General features: G+C 41.0%; 2 protein-coding genes across 4 annotated transcripts in view; both read right to left on the bottom strand.

Moving 5' to 3' along the window:
• Positions 1-6,658, bottom strand: part of LOC134863619 (AT-rich interactive domain-containing protein 3B-like) — a 76,854-nt gene extending 70,196 nt beyond the window's left edge. For all 3 annotated transcript variants that reach the window (XM_063882244.1, XM_063882243.1, XM_063882242.1), the window contains exons 1-2: positions 6,332-6,658; positions 3,604-4,230 (exon numbers count right to left, since the gene is read on the bottom strand). In XM_063882244.1, coding sequence (XP_063738314.1) covers positions 3,604-4,230; positions 6,332-6,367 — 663 coding nt within the window. In that variant the 5' untranslated portion in view covers positions 6,368-6,658. The remainder of the gene's footprint in view (positions 1-3,603; positions 4,231-6,331) is intronic.
• A 6,312-nt stretch (positions 6,659-12,970) lies between these two features.
• fam219b (family with sequence similarity 219 member B) lies at positions 12,971-21,677 on the bottom strand. Its single transcript, XM_063882288.1, has 6 exons — positions 21,498-21,677; positions 19,470-19,578; positions 17,669-17,762; positions 17,493-17,570; positions 16,654-16,705; positions 12,971-15,986 (listed from the first exon to the last, which is right to left on the bottom strand). The coding sequence occupies exons 1-6, from the start codon at positions 21,558-21,560 to the stop codon at positions 15,834-15,836; spliced, it is 549 nt and encodes a 182-aa protein (XP_063738358.1). The 5' UTR covers positions 21,561-21,677; the 3' UTR covers positions 12,971-15,833.
• Positions 21,678-21,908: the final 231 nt, after the last annotated feature.

The raw sequence follows: 21,908 nt of genomic DNA on the forward strand, positions 1-21,908 counted from the left end.
CACTTTAAGTACATTTGGATCATCTTGTATTTCGACAGCAATGCACCGGTACTTTTACTCAGTTACAGTACTTCCTCCCAGCTCTGCTTTTAGGTCCTGATGAATGTCCTCCTATATTATTACTGGAGAGAGAGGAGGTGAGGGGGGGTTTGGGGGGGGGGGGTTGGTATTTGCGGCATCTGCCAGGCTCGTCTCTGGCCTCTCCAAGACAATGACATCAAAAAACAACAACCACCCTGTCCCCCTGACTCCACACTGTCCCCCTGACTCCACCCTGTCCCCCTGACTCCACGCTGTCCCCCTGACTCCACGCAGTCCCCCTGACTCCACCCTGTCCCCCTGACTCCACGCAGTCCCCCTGACTCCACCCTGTCCCCCTGACTCCACGCTGTCCCCCTGACTCCACACTGTCCCCCTGCCTCCCCACCGTCTCCCTGCCTCCACGCTGTCCCCCTGCCTCCCCACCGTCCCCCCGCCTCCACGCTGTCCCCCTGCCTCCACCCTGTCCCCTGCCTCCACCCTGTCCCCCTGTCAGATTTCTTTGGAGGATTTTGATAATTTTGAAACAAGAATTTGAATTTTTTATAACTCAACATTTTGAAAACATTCCAGATGTTTGAGGAAACGTCATTCTGAAGAATTAGTTGTAAATTTCGTAAAAAATGTACGACTGTCCCCCTGCCTCCCCACCGTCCCCCTGCCTCCAAACTGTCCCCATGCCTCCACCATGTTCCCCTCCCCCCTTCAGCGCTGCAACCTGAAACTGCCTGAAGAGATGAGCCGTCATTAAATACTGCAGAGCTGACATAATGACAGGAAGGATGAAAGGGAGGAAACAAAAAAAGACCAATTCTCGTCGCATAATGCCTCCCCCCTAACCCCCACCCCTCAGGCCGAGCTCGCCCACCCCTCCTAATAAAAGACACCGAGCCACAGAGAGAGAGAGAGAGAGAGAGAGAGGGGGACGGTCAAATACGACTCTGATCTTCTGCTCCGACAAAACCATCTCACAGAATAATAAAACTCCTCTCGTGCAACGCTCTGAGACTCCAGCGATGGTTTGTAAGGAGATTTCTGACACCAGTATCAGAGATGCATCCTACAGGTATCAGGAAGCATGTGAGTCAATGCAGCGAACCATTAAAGCCATGGTGGCGTCTTTAAAACTGTTGGTTTGTCAGTCCAAAACCCAGAGATATTCACTTTTATGCAATTTAAAACATAGAACATGCATCTTCAAGACTGTGGGGAGGCACCAATCTGACTTTTCTTTGAAATAATGCTTATTCTCTTTGTATTTATTCATCGTTTGGTCTATAAAATGTTATTCAGAGTCGATCAGATCAAAGGAGACTCTTTAAAGGTCATTTCAAAACACCAAATATATTCCCCCTAATGTGATTTCAATCAGAGATAAAGTATGAACAGCTCTATTTTGAATTTAACAGACGCCTGCGAGGGGACATCGTTGACATACAATACTGATAAAAATGCAGCTCCTCGCCCCCCCCCCCCCCACACACACACACACACACACACACACAGATACAAATTCCTTCCCTAAATTTGGAAATGTGCTTTAGAGAGGGAAGCACCGTCCGGAGACATCTGCCTTTAAATAGCCAGTAATAAAACCCAGACACATGATAGTGATCAAGCTCCGATACAGCATGTCCTGTCACTGCCCACCCTTTATATAACACACACACACACACACACACACACACACACACACACACACACACACACACACACACACACACACACACACACACACACACACACACACACACACACACACACACACACACACACACACACTTTTCCTTTTGGTACTTTAGGTTGATTTTGATGAGAGTACTTTCTACTTTCACTGGAGGAACATTTAAAATACTTTTACTGTGACAGAGTATTCCTACACTCTGGTACTTCTACTTTACTCAAGTACAAGACCTGAGTACTTCTACTTTACTCAAGTACAAGACCTGAGTACTTCTACTTTACTCAACTACAAGCTCTGAGTACTTCTACTTTACTCAAGAACAAGACCTGAGTACTTCTACTTTACTCAAGTACAAGACCTGAGTACTTCTACTTTACTCAAGTACAAGATCTGAGTACTTCTACTTTACTCAAGTACAAGACCTGGGTACTTCTACTTTACTCAACTACAAGCTCTGAGTACTTCTACTTTACTCAAGAACAAGACCTGAGTACTTCTACTTTACTCAAGTACAAGATCTGAGTACTTCTACTTGTACTACAGTACAAGATGCAAGTACTTCTTCCTCCTCTGGAAGCCTGCAGCTCGGCTCCCAGGAGGCATTCCAGCGTTTTGTAACGCTGTGATGAGGCAATATTTACCTTCAAGGGAAAGTGCACTTGGCACACAGCCGAAAAACTCTCGGACTTGGATTGGGGCAGGGGGGCTGTGTGTGTGTGTGTGTGTGTGTGTGTGACAGGTTGCTACTGTGCACTACATCTAAACTTCCCACCCACCCAAAATGCTCGTGCTGACCCGGCCAACCACCCACAGCCTCGCAGCGGCAGTCCTGCTCCGGCTGACTCCGCTGCCTGGATCCCAGCCAAACCAGAGGCTGAGCACTGTGCCAAGAGGGACACACACACACACACACACACACACACACACACACACTGAGAGTATGTGAGCACAGGGGGAGTGTGAACACATTGCGCCCCGGCCCTGGCGCTCTGCCATGACTCACTTAGGAGGATTTTTTTTTTTGCCACAAAAGCCAACCGACGGTCATCCGTCCGTAGAGACTCGAAGCATCTCACACAGATCCTGCGGGAGAGGTTTGTACTACAATCAAGATCAGGCAGACGCTCACAGCAGGGGGGCCGCACGGAGAGATCATATAAACCCTCGAGGGGAGGGGGCAGTGAAAGGAATTACTCTGGGGAATGTATTGATATGCATTCCAGTTGAGGAGAGATTGGACCATTTCACTTCTAAAACAGATAAAGATCGGGAATAATTTGTGATGTTATCCAAAAATCATGTTGGTCTTAGTCTCCCAACATATCCCATAAACACCCTCCTGGACGCTTTACTTCATATACTTTCACATCATCATTTAGTCCTTTTTAATCTGTCCTTTATGATGGCTCTGCATATGTATATGTTGTGATATTGGGCTATAAAAGAGAAATTACATGTGATTTATTTACTCATTTTTCATGCTTTTTCCCCAGAAACTCATAAGCACATGTCAGGTTAACGTGGGGCATGATTATTCGTTTGGGAAAAAGTTGTCGATTTAATCAACAAAATAAAGGCTTTAATCGAGGAAAGCCCTGCTGAAGAGCAGCCAGCTTCAGTTTGAGGAAAACAGTTCGGAGGACCAACTAGGAAACAGGACTCAAGAGGAAATGATGAGGACTGATATGAGGAGAGTCTGAACATCCTCTACAGCGGCTGCACCATGTAGGTTTGCAATACTGTAGAAACAGAAGAAGATTTGGTCTCCTCGCCCCGACAGACCTGAGGCGGCGGAGAGGATAAGTCCTCTGTTTCGTCGTCCGGCAGACACACTTACTGTGCGTCGCTCTGAATGAAAGCAAAGGAATGGATCCACGTACCTGTCTGAAGTGATCGTCAAAGCCCCATTCGGCCTGTCCGTTTGGCGAGGTGGCGGAGTGCGGCCCCGCCGGGGAGAGCCCCTCGTCGGGCTCCTGCTTCACCCTGATGGGCGGGGACGCAGATCTCTGGGGGGCGGATGCCGAGTAGCTGCCGTAGGGACGCGGCGGGATGCGGGAGGCGCTCTGCTGTAGGGCGAGGGTCTGCTTGCGGAGGAACTCTAGGCCGCTGGCGCTGCCCTCGTCCTCCTCGCTACCCTCGTCGCCCTCCATCATCTCGTTGTCGTCATCCTCGTCCCCGGAGTCCCGGCCCCGGTCTTCGTCGTCCTCCCGCTCTGAGTCCACGCTGCTTTGATTGGAGACTCTCGGGGGTAGCATGACCCCGGGGACCCCCAGGGTTTTGCCCATGAAGCTGGCCCCGGACGCCCGGGCTGCCGCCAGGATGGCCTGCTGGGCGGCGACCTGCTGGGCGTACATGATGTGCGCCTCTCGCAGCTTCCTCTCCTTGCGCTCCATCTCCAGTCGGGCCTGCTGCTGCCGCTGGAGCTGCTCCATGACGGCCTCCAGCTTCATCCCCCCCGAGGAGCTGCTCTGAGGGAAGGCCACTCCGGGTTCCTGAGACATGCTGGGCTGTAGGGGGGGGAGACAAGAGGATCCAGGGATGACAAACCAGTCAGAAAGAAGCCTCCGAGTCGAGGATATTGCATTAAAATACCCGCTTGTTCTCACGTAACTCAAGTAGTAACGTCATTAATCAGTAGCGGCACCACGACTGCAAAATATAAACCAGTCTCCATTCACATACATACATGTTCAAACTACCATCAGCTGCTTTAAAACCGTCCAAAAGAAAAGTCAATATATCTTCTGATGTCTTAATTAAAGAGGAAAACATTCCACCAGAGTGAAAATGAGTCTGAAATGGTATTACCCCTTTATAGTCTCTATTAGCATAAGTTGCGCTAACTAGCTTGAGTTAGCATTATGTGGTCAACGGTTAAAAATGGCTTGACCGATTTGGACAATTTTGGAGTGTTTTTGGAGGTTATTGAGGATTGTGAAGCCATTTCTGACATTTAAAGGATCAGAAATGGAATATTTGTATTGTATTTGTACTCCTGGTGGACTGACTTTGAAGTTTAGAGGACGCTGGATCAGTTATATTGGACAGATAGCTTCTATTTTCTTAATTACTTCAACTCAGTCTAAAGTTGCAGATATCTGACCACAGTCCCACTATACAGGATCAAATGAGACATGACACACGTTCCTCCCACACTAGAACCAAAGGAGCCTGCTTTGAACATAAGGAAAACACCGTGGGTAATCCAACCATCACATAGGAAAAGCTTCTGGCTCTTTAGTCGCTGTTTGAGCTGAGAGCTGAGAGCGAAGTGGGAAAATCCTCAGCATCTCAAAAACAAACTATACTTGTATAAACAAAGGAAATATGTAAACTGTGGTGACGTAGGGGGCTCTGAACTTGTACAATAACTCCCTGAGCATGTGTGGAAGCAGGAACAGACCACCAGGCTCATTGCAAACCTTTACAAAAATACAAAAGCAACCTCAAATGTCTTTAGAGGAGTCCTGCAGAATGGTTCAAACACCAGGGAAACACAGTAAACGGAAACACTACGAGAGAAAAACACTTATTTTAGGGGTAGAGAGAGATTTTTAGGTCCAAATCTGATCATTAAAAACACTGTATTAAAGAGTTGGTGGAAATATCTGGTCCAATTACTATGCTGACAGTGAAATGGTCCTTTAAAAGTCAATCACATTCCACTGAAAGAAGTTCAAATGCAGCAAAATTGAAAAATAAATGACTAGAAAAATGAGCTTGAGCTTCTTTTAATTCAAAAGGATTATCACATTGACTTTAGATCCAATTCATAGCAAGATGTAATGCATTAAGTCACAGAAATGCCACTAAATGGAGGTTATTGCATAAAAATACCCACTTCTTTATCATTTCAGTTCATTTCTACACACAGGAGCGTTTAGCTGCACCACTACTGCAAAGTGTAGTAAACTAGTCCCCATACATGTTCAAACTCACATTAACTGCTAAAAAAATGTCAGAGGAAGTAACTAAGTACATATACTCAAGTACTTATATTTACTAGTACTACTACATTTTTCTTTAACTAAACTACAGTTATTCCACTTTAAACGTAAAACATCGCCAAAGAATCTGTTTAAAAAGGTCAAAAAAAGTTGAATTATCCAAAATACAACATTTAAATACCTGTTTGTATCAAAACGTTGTTTATCTACCAGAGTAACATGCTAATTGATGCATTAACACTCTCTTATCATCTCATAATGTCATATAAATAGTAATAACTGACACATGGAGGCCATTTTTCACTACTTGTTATACTTTAAGTTCATTTCGCTGATCTGTACTTTAACTTAAACACGATATAAGTGCAGGACTTTCACCACTAATGGTTGGTTTTATCCTGGATGTATTTACCAAAGTGAAGGATCTGAATACTTCTTCCAGCTCTGAGAAATGTGCACCTTTTCCGCATTTCGCTGGCTGCCACATCCTCACAAATATGGATGTTTAGGACACAAACAAGCATAACTCCTGGAGATCCACAAAGTAGGGTTTGAATTTGGGAAGAAGAGCCACCTATCATAAAGGTCAAATTAGCAACTCAGTTTTTTGGGGGAAATGATTTTTCCCACAGCTGGTTCCAGATCAATGCGAAGGACTCACCATTTGTGCCTTACTGCTGCTCGAGTTGTCCACCATCCCTCCTTCCTTCCTCGGCTTTATCGTCCTTCCCTCGTTTGTGGCACTGGTTCAAACACTTGTAAACACACACACACACACACACACACACACACACACACACATACACACACTCACACACACATGCACCGACCGATCCTCCTGCAGAAAGCCCGCTGTGTGAGTGCTGTTTCCGGGGCGAAGCTGTCCAAATGTCCCCCCTGGTTTTCTGGCTCCTGTGGTCCCCTGTAATTGCGGGGATTTCCTTGTTTAATAGAAAAGGGCACCGACTGCAAAACGGCCCGGTCTCATATCTCGCGCAGCGCAGAGGTAACTCCCTTCACTCGGGTTTTTTTTTTTCCTCCCCTTCAATTGACACCCCCTGCATGGCGCATTAAGGCCCGCCCACTGACAGCAACAAGTCCCCCTGCCCTCCAGCTCCATGACAGACACAGTACTCGAGTAAAAGTACTGATACTGCTTGTAGAAATACTCCGTTACAAGAACACATGAGCACCAATAGTGTGCCAAAATTCAATACAGTAAAAAGCGGCAGTGGGAAGTAACTAAGTACATTTACTGAAGTACTGTGCTTTACTTGAGAGGTAAACGGTGTACTTTTACTCCACTACATGTATTGAATCCCTTTAGTTGCTAGGCAGATTAGGATTACTGATGGTAAATATAATCCCTTAAATCAGACTGTAGTTCACCTGCAGTAAATCCAGCAGCTACCCTGCAGTATACAAAGCCATTCAAACTAGCTGCACCTTTACCAGCTCTGAGAACACTTTAATGATCAATCATTATAAAACAGATCAGAGATATTATTCTGAAATGGACCAATCAGACAATGACTACTTTTACTGTCGCTACTTTAAGTACATTGAGAGGAGAGTACTTTCTACTTTCACTGGAGGAACATTTAGAATACTTTTACTGTGACAGAGTATTCCTACACTCTGGTACTTCTACTTTACTCAAGTACAAGACCTGAGTACTTCTACTTTACTCAAGTACAAGACCTGAGTACTTCTACTTTACTCAAGTACAAGACCTGAGTACTTCTACTTTACTCAAGTACAAGACCTGAGTACTTCTACTTTACTCAAGTACAAGATCTGAGTACTTCTACTTTACTCAAGTACAAGATCTGAGTACTTCTACTTTACTCAAGTACAAGATCTGAGTACTTCTACTTTACTCAAGTACAAGATCTGAGTACTTCTACTTTACTCAAGTACAAGATCTGAGTACTTCTACTTTACTCAAGTACAAGACCTGAGTACTTCTACTTTTACTCAAGTACAAGATCTGAGTACTTCTACTTTACTCAAGTACAAGACCTGAGTACTTCTACTTTACTCAAGTACAAGATCTGAGTACTTCTACTTTTACTCAAGTACAAGATCTGAGTACTTCTACTTTACTCAAGTACAAGACCTGAGTACTTCTACTTTACTCAAGTACAAGATCTGAGTACTCTTACTTTACTCAAGTACAAGACCTGAGTACTTCTACTTTACTCAAGTACAAGACCTGAGTACTTCTACTTTACTCAAGTACAAGACCTGAGTACTTCTACTTTACTCAAGTACAAGATCTGAGTACTTGTACTTTACTCAAGCACAAGACCTGAGTACTTCTACTTTACTCAAGTACAAGACCTGAGTACTTCTACTTTACTCAAGTACAAGATCTGAGTACTTGTACTTTACTCAAGCACAAGACCTGAGTACTTCTACTTTACTCAAGTACAAGACCTGAGTACTTCTACTTTACTCAAGTACAAGATCTGAGTACTTCTACTTTTACTCAAGTACAAGAACTGAGTACTTCTACTTTACTCAAGTACAAGATCTGAGTACTTTTACTTTACTCAAGTACAAGACCTGAGTACTTCTACTTTACTCAAGTACAAGATCTGAGTACTTCTACTTTACTCAAGTACAAGATCTGAGTACTTCTACTTTTACTCAAGTACAAGATCTGAGTACTTTTACTTTACTCAAGTACAAGATCTGAGTACTTCTACTTTTACTCAAGTACAAGACCTGAGTACTTCTACTTTACTCAAGTACAAGATCTGAGTACTTCTACTTTTACTCAATTACAAGACCTGAGTACTTCTACTTTACTCAAGTACAAGATCTGAGTACTTCTACTTTACTCAAGTACAAGATCTGAGTACTTCTACTTTTACTCAAGTACAAGATCTGAGTACTTTTACTTTACTCAAGTACAAGATCTGAGTACTTCTACTTTTACTCAAGTACAAGACCTGAGTACTTCTACTTTACTCAAGTACAAGATCTGAGTACTTCTACTTTTACTCAAGTACAAGATCTGAGTACTTCTACTTTTACTCAAGTACAAGAACTGAGTACTTCTACTTTACTCAAGTACAAGATCTGAGTACTTTTACTTTACTCAAGTACAAGACCTGAGTACTTCTACTTTACTCAAGTACAAGATCTGAGTACTTCTACTTTACTCAAGTACAAGATCTGAGTACTTCTACTTTTACTCAAGTACAAGATCTGAGTACTTTTACTTTACTCAAGTACAAGATCTGAGTACTTCTACTTTTACTCAAGTACAAGACCTGAGTACTTCTACTTTACTCAAGTACAAGATCTGAGTACTTCTACTTTTACTCAAGTACAAGATCTGAGTACTTCTACTTTTACTCAAGTACAAGAACTGAGTACTTCTACTTTACTCAAGTACAAGATCTGAGTACTTTTACTTTACTGAAGTACAAGACCTGAGTACTTCTACTTTACTCAAGTACAAGATCTGAGTACTTCTACTTTACTCAAGTACAAGATCTGAGTACTTCTACTTTTACTCAAGTACAAGATCTGAGTACTTTTACTTTACTCAAGTACAAGATCTGAGTACTTGTACTTTACTCAAGCACAAGATCTGAGTACTTCTACTTTACTCAAGTACAAGACCTGAGTACTTCTACTTTACTCAAGTACAAGATCTGAGTACTTGTACTTTACTCAAGCACAAGACCTGAGTACTTCTACTTTACTCAAGTACAAGACCTGAGTACTTCTACTTTACTCAAGTACAAGATCTGAGTACTTGTACTTTACTCAAGCACAAGACCTGAGTACTTGTACTTTACTCAAGCACAAGACCTGAGTACTTCTACTTTACTCAAGTACAAGATCTGAGTACTTTTACTTTACTCAAGTACAAGATCTGAGTACTTCTACTTTTACTCAAGTACAAGACCTGAGTACTTCTACTTTACTCAAGTACAAGATCTGAGTACTTCTACTTTTACTCAATTACAAGAACTGAGTACTTCTACTTTACTCAAGTACAAGATCTGAGTACTTTTACTTTACTCAAGTACAAGATCTGAGTACTTCTACTTTTACTCAAGTACAAGACCTGAGTACTTCTATTTTACTCAAGTACAAGATCTGAGTACTTCTACTTTTACTCAATTACAAGACCTGAGTACTTCTACTTTACTCAAGTACAAGATCTGAGTACTTCTACTTTACTCAAGTACAAGATCTGAGTACTTCTACTTTTACTCAAGTACAAGATCTGAGTACTTTTACTTTACTCAAGTACAAGATCTGAGTACTTCTACTTTTACTCAAGTACAAGACCTGAGTACTTCTACTTTACTCAAGTACAAGATCTGAGTACTTCTACTTTTACTCAAGTACAAGATCTGAGTACTTCTACTTTTACTCAAGTACAAGAACTGAGTACTTCTACTTTACTCAAGTACAAGATCTGAGTACTTTTACTTTACTCAAGTACAAGACCTGAGTACTTCTACTTTACTCAAGTACAAGATCTGAGTACTTCTACTTTACTCAAGTACAAGATCTGAGTACTTCTACTTTTACTCAAGTACAAGATCTGAGTACTTTTACTTTACTCAAGTACAAGATCTGAGTACTTCTACTTTTACTCAAGTACAAGACCTGAGTACTTCTACTTTACTCAAGTACAAGATCTGAGTACTTCTACTTTTACTCAATTACAAGACCTGAGTACTTCTACTTTACTCAAGTACAAGATCTGAGTACTTCTACTTTACTCAAGTACAAGATCTGAGTACTTCTACTTTTACTCAAGTACAAGATCTGAGTACTTTTACTTTACTCAAGTACAAGATCTGAGTACTTCTACTTTTACTCAAGTACAAGACCTGAGTACTTCTACTTTACTCAAGTACAAGATCTGAGTACTTCTACTTTTACTCAAGTACAAGATCTGAGTACTTCTACTTTTACTCAAGTACAAGAACTGAGTACTTCTACTTTACTCAAGTACAAGATCTGAGTACTTTTACTTTACTCAAGTACAAGACCTGAGTACTTCTACTTTACTCAAGTACAAGATCTGAGTACTTCTACTTTACTCAAGTACAAGATCTGAGTACTTCTACTTTTACTCAAGTACAAGATCTGAGTACTTTTACTTTACTCAAGTACAAGATCTGAGTACTTCTACTTTACTCAAGTACAAGATCTGAGTACTTTTACTTTACTCAAGTACAAGATCTGAGTACTTCTACTTTTACTCAAGTACAAGACCTGAGTACTTCTACTTTACTCAAGTACAAGATCTGAGTACTTCTACTTTTACTCAATTACAAGACCTGAGTACTTCTACTTTACTCAAGTACAAGATCTGAGTACTTCTACTTTACTCAAGTACAAGATCTGAGTACTTCTACTTTTACTCAAGTACAAGATCTGAGTACTTTTACTTTACTCAAGTACAAGATCTGAGTACTTCTACTTTTACTCAAGTACAAGACCTGAGTACTTCTACTTTACTCAAGTACAAGATCTGAGTACTTCTACTTTTACTCAAGTACAAGATCTGAGTACTTCTACTTTTACTCAAGTACAAGAACTGAGTACTTCTACTTTACTCAAGTACAAGATCTGAGTACTTTTACTTTACTCAAGTACAAGACCTGAGTACTTCTACTTTACTCAAGTACAAGATCTGAGTACTTCTACTTTACTCAAGTACAAGATCTGAGTACTTCTACTTTTACTCAAGTACAAGATCTGAGTACTTTTACTTTACTCAAGTACAAGATCTGAGTACTTCTACTTTTACTCAAGTACAAGACCTGAGTACTTCTACTTTACCCAAGTACAAGATCTGAGTACTTCTACTTTCACTCAAGTACAAGATCTGAGTACTTGATTCAAATTAGAAGTACTTCTAAAGCCGTAATTCTGCAGTAAATTGGCCCCATCTACTATCATATATATATATATATATATATATATATATATACATAAATATATATATATATATATATATATATTTATATATTTATGTATATATATATATATATATATATATATATACATAAATATATATATATATATATATATGATTACCATTTTACTCTTGTTGGTAAACAAAGTTCTGATACAAAGAATATGTACTTTTTGTTGTATTCTGTGTATTTCTACTTGCATTATAACGGTAATATACAGGATTATAGTTATTGATGCTTTGATGACTTAATCAATAAATGATGCAGCTGGCAATTCAATTTACGTATTAGAAACATATCTTTAAAGGAGTAAAAGTATGTAATAAAATGCTAAATACTGACCTCTGAATGTACATAAGGATTGATTGGATGCTGAAACACAGTAATGTTTTATTGTTGGAAATGGATCTTTGTGCCAGAGCGAGGACATTACAGTTTTCTCTGAATGATAAATGATAAGTAATGCAACGTTTAAATGAAACACTGCTAAATTAATCCACATTTTAGGGAGATAATAGTGAAGTGCAGTCGGCTGTGGAAGCAGCCTGATGGAGCTCTGCCGCCCCCCAGGGGAGAATCCTTGGTAATGGTGAGGCTGTCTTTAAAAACCTCATGAGTTCAGATCCCATCATAACACATCTCTATGTTACTATGGGTGTAAAATATAACCCACAAAGTAAAAACCTGAAGAACAGAAGTATTCTCAGCTCGTCTCAAAGACAATACACTCAAAATGCAAAGCAATACTTTTCACAGTATTGTATTTTTTATCAAATATAGTAAAAACTTCTGTGTGGGAGAGACACTCCCTCTGGAGGAGCAGGGATTTTAGCCTTTGCAGACCATTAACATGCACTAAAACCTATACACACACTACAGGAGAGGAGGTGTATATATATCTTTACCTTGCTGCTTTAACTCCTGGGTTATAAGCAGTACAGTACTGCCTCGTTTAACCCGTGTGTTTAAATGTAGAAACTAAGTATAATAAATGTAGAGTAGAAGTAAATTGACGTATAGAATATTGAAGTATACAGAGAGGACTTCAACACAATACTTATGCATCTGTGTATACCTCCTCATTCAACAGTGTGAAGTATTTAAATGACTGTGCAGTGTATTTAAATACTCAGTTCATTCTACATACTTTACATCTGTATTGCTGTTATTGCACTAGCTTATTCTTGTCCAGTTTTTGCATTATTTTATTCATCTTATTTGAAAGTGTGTGTCGAGTTGTTGGAGGAGCCTGGGATATAAGGACATACGCTGTATCTGCTGTGCATATGACAAATAAAGCCTTTGAACCTTTGAGTTAAAAAACCCATTCGGACACGTGAAGGTGTGGATACGTTTAATAATGGAAACACTAACAGTCAAATAAAAAAGGTGACCATCAAACAACAACCAGCGCATTCGCCTCTCAGCCACGCAGTCAGGGAGCGGATTGTCCGTTAGTTGCATAGCACAGGTGAGTCAGGTGTTTGCTGACCACAGGTGAGGAGTGCAAGGTTCAGGGAGTCAGGGAGTCAGGGAGTCAGGGAGTCAAGGAGTCAAGGAGTCAAGGAGTCAAGGAGTCAGGGAGTCAGGGAGTCAAGGAGTCGACGCACTTTACATTAATACATGTAAGCATTTACCCCCCCCCCCCCCGTATAATCTAAATGACCAAACAAAGGAGGGAGTGGACACAATAATGGAAATGAAGTCCATTTTTTACAGAGTTTGTTTTAATCCCCATTTTTCTATCTTTTTATAGCAGAAAATGGACACGTCTCCAGTCCTCCAGCCCCGCACGGCGGCCAACAGTCTGCTGTATTTTCAAATGTGTGTGAAGGGCAATTGTCTTTCTAGTTACACACACCTCTTAGGAAAACGATCGCGGTCTTTCGCTCTGATGTTGGTTCGTTGTTGTTTATGCAGTTTATGAAGTAATCGCAATGGTGACCATGAGTAACGCTTTTAAAGTGGAAACATCAAATAATAACGGTCAACATTTCTGAGCAAATCCATGTCTATAATGTAGAGACAACAAGAAGAATACAAACATTTAAAGTGACGTGTTTACAAAGCAACACGAGGAAACAAACAGCACGTTGTTCTGCAAATGTGATTTACTGTTTGAAGCTATAAATAAATAAATAAAATAGAGTAACTCAAATCTGTAGTCCTGCATGATGTGATCCAAAAATAGGGTAAAAGTCCCAAATGCTATAAATCCAAATAAAAAATAAAATCAATAACAACAACAACAATAACAACAACAACAATAACAACAATAACAACAATAATAACAACAATAATAATAATAATAATAACAATAACAATAATAACAACAACAATAACAACAACAATAATAATAATAATACATTTTGTTTTATTCTTCTATCAAAGCCAAACATTTTTAAATTGGGGAGTCTAAATGTGTCCATGTCTCGTCAAAAACACAAATATCTTGCTTTCAGTTAATATTATAATTAAACACCTATTGTTTTTATTCCTTCCAACCCAATTTGTTTTAAAAAAAGGGGAATTTAATCTTGAAACACGTCCATGTCTAAATATAAACACGTGTTTTGTTTCCAATCAATTAATAATGTGTTTTTTTAATTCTTCTATCAAACCCAATGTTTTTTAAAAATAGGGGAATTTAGACGTGTCCGTGTCCCACCAAAACACAAATATCTTGCTTTCAATTAATAATAATATTAATAATAAAACTGTCAAACCCATTTTTTATTCCTTCTAACCAAAAGTTTTTTTAATTTAATCTATTTTAAACAAATATTGTGTTTCCAATGAATTATAATAATAATAAAAAAATGAAACCTATTTTTTTTATTATTACTTTCAACCCAATTTGTTCAAAATAAAACATGTAAATTAAACAAAGACTCAGAAACTGAATGTGTAAAATGGCTTATACGGGACTCTGTATGAGTACATTTTGCCTTCAATCTCACAGTAACAGCTGTTGTTAATAAATGGAGAGTTTTAGTGTCGGGAATGAGTTGTTTTTCTACAATACAGCGATCATAAATCATTGGTCCATCCATCAGCGCTCAGTAACTCCTCTGTGTAACATTTGGTAAGAGCTTGTATTATCATTTATAATAAGAAGTATATCCTCTAATCCTGGGTCAAACTTCTGATTTATCAGGTGTTTGAGATTCTGGAATAATTTCAACAATTCTGTGATAAAAAGGATAGAAGTGTCTCCACTGAATCCATCCTGTGGTTAAGGAGTGCTCTGCTTCCTGTTAAAAAGCACATTTAAGTCTGTGTTTGTGTTGGATCAGGTGTCCTTTTAACCCCGCATAGTGTCCGTATCGTCTCAGAGGAACAGTTTGATGTATTTGTTAAGGACAGAAGCATTGAGTTAAAGCAACAACAGTCGGGGAACCTTCATGATGAACATTAAAACACAATGCATGTTGTTCTCAGAAGGAAACACTCCCAAAATGATCTTTTGTTCATCAATTACTTTCCCTGTGTCGCCTTGAATTCCTGAAAGACGCTTTGCTTTATTTACAATCCTCCGTGTTGAACAACAATTCGGGATAAATTGAAGTGAAGTGAAGTAGTTGTGATTGGTCAACCTGCTCAGAGATGTCCCGCCCCCTTAGCCTGCCACTCACAATGTGTTGGATCGCTAGCCAATGGGAGCTTGAGTCTTTCCATAAGGATGTCACTATGTTACGTAAGTAAACAAAGGAGTCCAACGGAGGTGTTTCAGGCAGAGTGAACACAGGGACTTTATCCTCTGCAGACCGTTGACATGCACTAAAACCTATAGAACACACTGCAGGGAAGGGGAACCCACAAAATCAGAATTCAAAGCAACACGTGCTGAGTACTTGACGTACAAATGATCATTTGGGGAGTGAAGTTCTCCAGCAGACCTGTTCACCAGGGAGGGAAAGACCCCCCCCCCCCACATCCCAGATAAGGAATAACCACCTTTAGTGCTGTGGCATAGTAAGCATTTCATAAAGTTCTATAAAAAGAAAAGGTTAAAAACCGCTCAAGCTTTGGGGTCACAGTGAGTAAGGCTTGTTCTTCTGTCCCAACGTCGTCCTGTGGGATCAGGAGTCCGGCTTCAGAGCTGAACGCCTCAGGCAGCACAGCAGGTTTACAGAGGCTCTGAAGCTCCACAGAGACCGGAGGCCGGACCTTTGAGAGGTCTGAGTCCCGGCGGCGGCGGCCTCACTGCAGGCAGCAGGATGGGCTCTCGGAGGAGCAGCAGCACACGGAGGAGCCCATGGCTTTGGGCGGGATCAGGTCCAGGTCCTCGTCATCGGGGATCTCGTCTAGGCGGTATCCGTCCTGCAGCAGCTGGCGGCTCAGGTCAGGATGCACCTGCAGGGTGGAGAGGAGACAGGGAGTCTTTAAGGTCAGATTGAGTCTGGAATGTTTCTTGCAACATCAAAGAAGGGCAGACATTAAAGGTGACACCACGGTCACTGCAGAGACACATGATCCAGACCCTCTAACGTACATTAGATCTGGGAGTGTATTTCACAAGGAGGCATGGGTCAGTTAAATCAAAGCCCGACCCCTAAAAGTAACCAACTTAGGATTTGCATACAAGTCGTTGCATGCAAATTGTAGTTATGAGAGAAAACGAGAAAGACTGATTTCTGCTAAATGGCCGGGAAAACAGAGATCAGGTGTGTGTGAGTGTGTGTGTGTGTGTGTGTGTGTGTGTGTGTGTGTGTGTGTGTGTGTGTGTGTGTGTGTGTGTGTGTGTGTGTGTGTGTGTGTGTGTGTGTGTGTGTGTGTGTGTGTGTGTGTGTGCGTGCGTGCGTGCGTGCGTGCGTGCGTGCGTGTGTGTGTGTGTGTAAAACAATTTCACCACTTTGACATCATGCAGAAGCTGTGTGTGTGCTGACAAAGCAAAGTGAGGGAATGCACAGAAGTCCCAAAGATAAAATGATGCATGGCCCAAAAACACACACACGCACACGCACACACACACACACACGTTCTGGAAGCATCTGAAGTAGATCCCGAGGGCTGAACTCACCTCGGCTGAAGAGTATCCCGAGGAGTACTGCTCAAAATCGATCTCCTCGTCGCTGCAGAGACAAGCAGGAAGTTCAGTCACACAGTCACACACAGACACACACAGACACACAGACACAGACACACACACACACACACACACACACACACACACACACACACACACACACACACACACACACACACACACACACACACACACACACACACACACACACACACACACCATTTGTTTTGGTTTATAATGTTTTTATTCTCAAAAACCCAGAGAACAAAATCAAACACTGTTTCATTTTCAATTTCCTTCACTCCTTCCCCGACCCAATTCCTCCTTCCAAACACAGAAATCAAAGGTCAACAACACCTTACAGTCCCAGCAACTCAAGGACCGTATACAGCGCACAGAACACAACCTGGAGAAGCCTGTTTACAGACAGCTCTGTGCATCGTACCGAAACAACTACAGCTGCACGACCCGAAGAAGGGCCCGTGCCTCTGGTTAAAGGAAAGGATAGCGCTGGTTCAATAGGTCTGCATGGGGGGGGGGGACTTTAAAAAGTCCTCTTATTATTCTGCATGTACTCAGGAATTTCAGAATAATACTAACGTCCATTAGCCATGTGAACAGCTCATTAGAAATAGTCTTTTTTTTTTAATTCTGAGCATGCAAACGGTCCACTGGCACTCTATTCAGGGACACTAGAGCTGCAAACTAAATATTCTATCAGTAACTTGTAAATTCCAGGTGACAGAATGTAAAACGCCCAGTAGATCAGAAGGTTTCCCAGAGTTCAGGTTACTGCCTTTAGGAGGAATTCAACACTGTGGATGTAACCTCACCTGTCCGAGTCCAGAGCCACCAAAGAGTCCTCAGCGTGTTGACTCAGAGCAGCGTAGCCCTTGTTATACTTCACCGACCTGAGAGGAAGAAACCGCTTTAGAAGTCGTGCAAAACAAGCATCATCAAACCACACACTCCCCAAGCATCTTCCCCCCACCGTCCCTCCTCTCCTCACCTCTTGGCTCCTTGTCGGGGCTGATGCACCACAGGGGGTCCGGGAGAAAGGGCTTTCTTCTTCAGGGCTTTCCTCGCCATCTCCCTGTGTTTCTCTGTGGACAATCAACAGTGTGTAACAGCTCATGGAGTCCTGTTAATCATTTCCATCTTGTGCTCTCTATATCCAATGGTTGCAACACTACTCATGGTAGTTGAAATCAGCCCCTAGGGACTACAAATATGGCCACTTCCTGGTTATTACTGCAATAGACTAGACCAAAACCAAACAGTAACCTAAGGAGTTCTTCTTTCAGATTAAAGAGGTTGTGGTTTCAGTTATGTAATGCACATTAGAAGGTTACTCTCAGGAATGTGCAGATAAATAAATATTGGCGGAAGGATCAGCAGCAGCGAGTCAGCGGGACAAAGTGCAGACGTGTTGCAGGGACCTCCATGATCTACATATCCTGAAGAATCAGGACCCAAGCACGGATAAACGAAGCCAGAGATTTACTCAAAAGCTGCAGCGATACGTCGACTTTAATAAATCAATCAACCAGTCGAGGAATTCTTCATGCAGAATTCCGCGTCTTAGTTATGGGGGTTTCCTGCTTTCCTCATGTCCGACTACAGCTCATATCTTCTTCTTTCTGCCAATCATGAATCTAGAAAAGGTGTCTGCAGATTCATCGATATTAAAAGTGTTATTTCTTCACAGCCCTAAACTGCTTTATGACAAATCACCTGCTTTTCTCCGTTTCAAATCAAGTTAAACTGAATATATGTGGGTTTTAAATGACAGAAATGACACTTAAAGACATCACCTTTTCCCTACTATCTGACTAAACAATGAAAAGAAAATCACCATCACATTTGTTGCAGTCAGCCCTATATTTTTCATGCAAAACCGTCAGAAAATGCTCTCTTTAGCATTTAAAAAATGTCCTGCTTTTTCTCTGACTTTAAGCATATCATTTTTCAAAAAACTCTGCATTTTTCACTATTTTCTGACAAATTAGATCAGATTTATAGATAATACCACAGTCCTTCAGGTTTCATGCAAAACTGGCAGAAAATACAGCTTTCAGCTAGCCCGGTAAACGTCATTACGTTAAGCCCGCCCACCGACAATCACACGATGTGATTGGCCAAACCAGAGTTAGGGTTATGCAGCTCGCGAGCTAACGAGGACTTTCTAAGCTGAACCCTGGCTGCAAATTAAATTTGCTACTGCTAGGGTGTGCCTAGATTTCTAGGCTAGCTTTCCGCTTTCTGTTTTAAATCAAGTTAAACTGCTACTTGGGGTTTTTCACTGTCAACACGACGTTTGAAGGCATCATCTTGGACGTTGAGATCTACGATGGACACTATTCCCTGATATCTGACTAAAATACAAAAAAATCACGAGGCAGCCCAAAATCTGCACAACTGTCAGAAAAGGTTCTTTTTTCAGCATTTCAAACATTGACATTTCCTGCTTTCCTCTTTCATATGGAATTAAAGTGAATGTATCGTGGTTTAGGGCGGAGAAAGCAATACTTTAAAAGACATCACCTTGGAATTTCCGAAACTGGGAAGGAGCTTTCCCCTTTTATCTGACAAATTAACAACAAATAATCTTCAGATTAATATATAATCTTGCAGCCCTTTGCTACTCTTTTAAGTTTAACACTGTTGCATACTCAAGTCCTGTCCCATTCCCTGCTTAGTACAACAGACTGAACCACAGCTGAACTCACAATAACAACCACCACAATCCGACCGACACACAGGCAGTGAATACACGCATCAGTAATGACGGGGGAAGAAATGCTGCTCACGTAGTTTGAGGTGGAGGGCTGGAACTCGGGACATGATGTAAGGTCCTCTTTTCTCCACCGGCCGGATGCCTCCGTCAGAGGTCTTAGGTCTGGTGCCATTACTGGGCCCCTGAGGACGGAGGAATAAGAGAAATCTGCATTTTATATTCTGTAACACGGCTAAACTATTACATTTCCAGGCTACAACTGTGTTCATCTGTGTCTTGTAGTTAGTGTTACTTACTTTTTAGTTAAGCTATAACTAAATCTACAATACCTAATATATAACTCAACCTCTACATGATGTAATGTGATGAACGGAAGACTTTAATATTAATAATAAGCTTGATTTGTGGAGCGCTTTTCATGCAGCAGGTGCTTCTCAAAGTGCTTTAACACCAAGGCACACATCACCTGACCTGATCGAACAGGTTAACACTTTGAGAGACACGGCAGTATGAGGTCTGATGATAAAAATAAATAAAACCCAATGAAATGTGATCCCTGTCAGTAGAATAAAGGAGGACAAAATCAATAAAAAGGATCAAATATAAACTCCTATTAAATAAAAAACATATTTAAACATCAAAATAAAATAATAACACAAATAAAAATAAAACAATAACAACACAAATAAAGCAATGAACAACAAATGATCAAAACACCAACTTAAAGGGAATCATGCTATTTAGTTACTTAAAAAGATGTGTTTTATGCTGTCTTTTAAAGATGTCCACTGAGTTTTCCTGTCTGCTGTGGTTGTTCCACAGTTTGGGAGCGCAGTGGATAAAAGTGGCTTAACTCATTTTATTTTGGGGGGCTTCAGGACTGTTCAGTGAGTCCTCTGGGTGCCAAACCATTAAGAGCCTCATTAACACCGTAAAGTACACCGTGCACCCAGCAGTATACATCACTGAAAATAGCTCTTCTTTTACCAGCTGCCATAAATAATGCTTTACAATGAAAGTCCAATACGTTCAACTATGCATTATGTCTGGTCCTGGTGCACAAGAAGTACTTTTACCTTTGGTACTTTGGGTATATTTTGATGTGATATACCAAATACCTTTTCACGAGTATTTCCATTTTATGCTACTGTGTTCTTCTTCCCCACTACATTTTGGAAGACAATATTGTGGATAAGAATCCAGTAACTTAATATATATCATTTTAAAATGGGACAACAGACACAAGAAGTACTTTTGCTTTTGGTACTGTAGTATATTTTGATGCCAATACTTCTGTACTTTCACTTGAGTTCGATTTTTAATGCAGGACTTTTACTTGTAAGTATACTTTCTAATGAGCTACTTTTAGTTGTAATTCTTCCACTTTTGCTACTTCTACATAAATTACTCCATAACTGTCTTCAACAAAAAGTGAAAACTCCTCCAAATTTTACAAACAGTTCTCTCTGTTCACGGAATAAGAACGTATAACATATTAGGTGTTTATAGGCCAACTATGTAATGTCACTTATTGTCAATCAAAGTCGATGTAAGCATTGTTTCACGACAAAGATAAACACTTCATTTTGTAAACACGACTAATATAAACAACTGTCAAAATCCCAGGCTAAGCTAATCAGCTAGCAGCTAGCCCATGGATGTATTAAGAGAGAGGCGAGATCCCGTTCATTCCTATGAGAGTTGCTCAATGGCGCATGAAGCAATAGAGCAACTGTAGGTTCAGAAAGTACCCGGATGTGGGCCCACGGAGCATGCGCAGGTATGATTTCCCCTAAACTATGGATTGCGCTTTTAGCGCATTTTCGCCTCTAAACTTTGATACTCTCACCGACTTTTCCATTTTTTCTTATGAACTCTGGCCTTTGTGCCTTTGTTCCACATATCTTGCCAGGATGTCATTATTCATTTTGCTGAATTAATGATTTTACTTCTGAAAAGCAGTTTTTATAACCGATCACGTTCTGGAAGTTGTAGTATCCCCGTTTGGCCACCACGCCCATTCATAAAAATAGGCTTCAACTAGCCTCCCAGTTTATATTCTCAAGCTAGCGTTAGCCGGGCTATCTTTAGCAGACATTACCGGGAAGACTTGCGGCTCCAGCAGGATGTCCTTCTCCGGTTCCTCTATGATGTCGTTCATCATCTTGGCGGCAGTTGTCACAATTTATTCCACAAAACAGCCATGGTGGGACTTTGTTGTTCTTCTCCTCGAGAGCAGGGAGGCACTTCTGTTAGCTAATGCATGAGTGACAGGTTCCATACTACTTCCGGAAGAACTTTTCAAAATAAAACATGAGAGAAGAAGAATCGACCTCATCTCAGCATCAGTGTCATTTCACGTCAAGAACGTTATCCAGAAGCTGGTTCAGAACAGCTGGAGACCTTTTTATTTGGGCATTCCCCCTTCAGCACCTGGAAGATAAACAGGGGAAACACTTGTGTTATATAAGCAACCATCACTTTAAACAGAGATGGGGAAGCCCTTTGCACC

Source organism: Eleginops maclovinus, chromosome 4 (genome assembly GCF_036324505.1).
Source record: "Eleginops maclovinus isolate JMC-PN-2008 ecotype Puerto Natales chromosome 4, JC_Emac_rtc_rv5, whole genome shotgun sequence".
NCBI classification, from domain to species: domain Eukaryota; kingdom Metazoa; phylum Chordata; class Actinopteri; order Perciformes; family Eleginopidae; genus Eleginops; species Eleginops maclovinus.

Excerpts from the sequence above, each read along its gene's own strand:
- fam219b (XM_063882288.1), bottom strand. The coding sequence starts at position 21,560 with ATGATGAACGACATCATAGAGGAACCGGAGAAGGACATCCTGCTGGAG. Across the intron at positions 19,579-21,497 it reads TGGAGCCGCAAGTCTTCCCG|GGGCCCAGTAATGGCACCAG; the intron begins GTAATGTCTGCT and ends CTCCGTCCTCAG. Across the intron at positions 15,987-16,653 it reads CGGGATACTCTTCAGCCGAG|GTGCATCCTGACCTGAGCCG; the intron begins GTGAGTTCAGCC and ends TCCACCCTGCAG.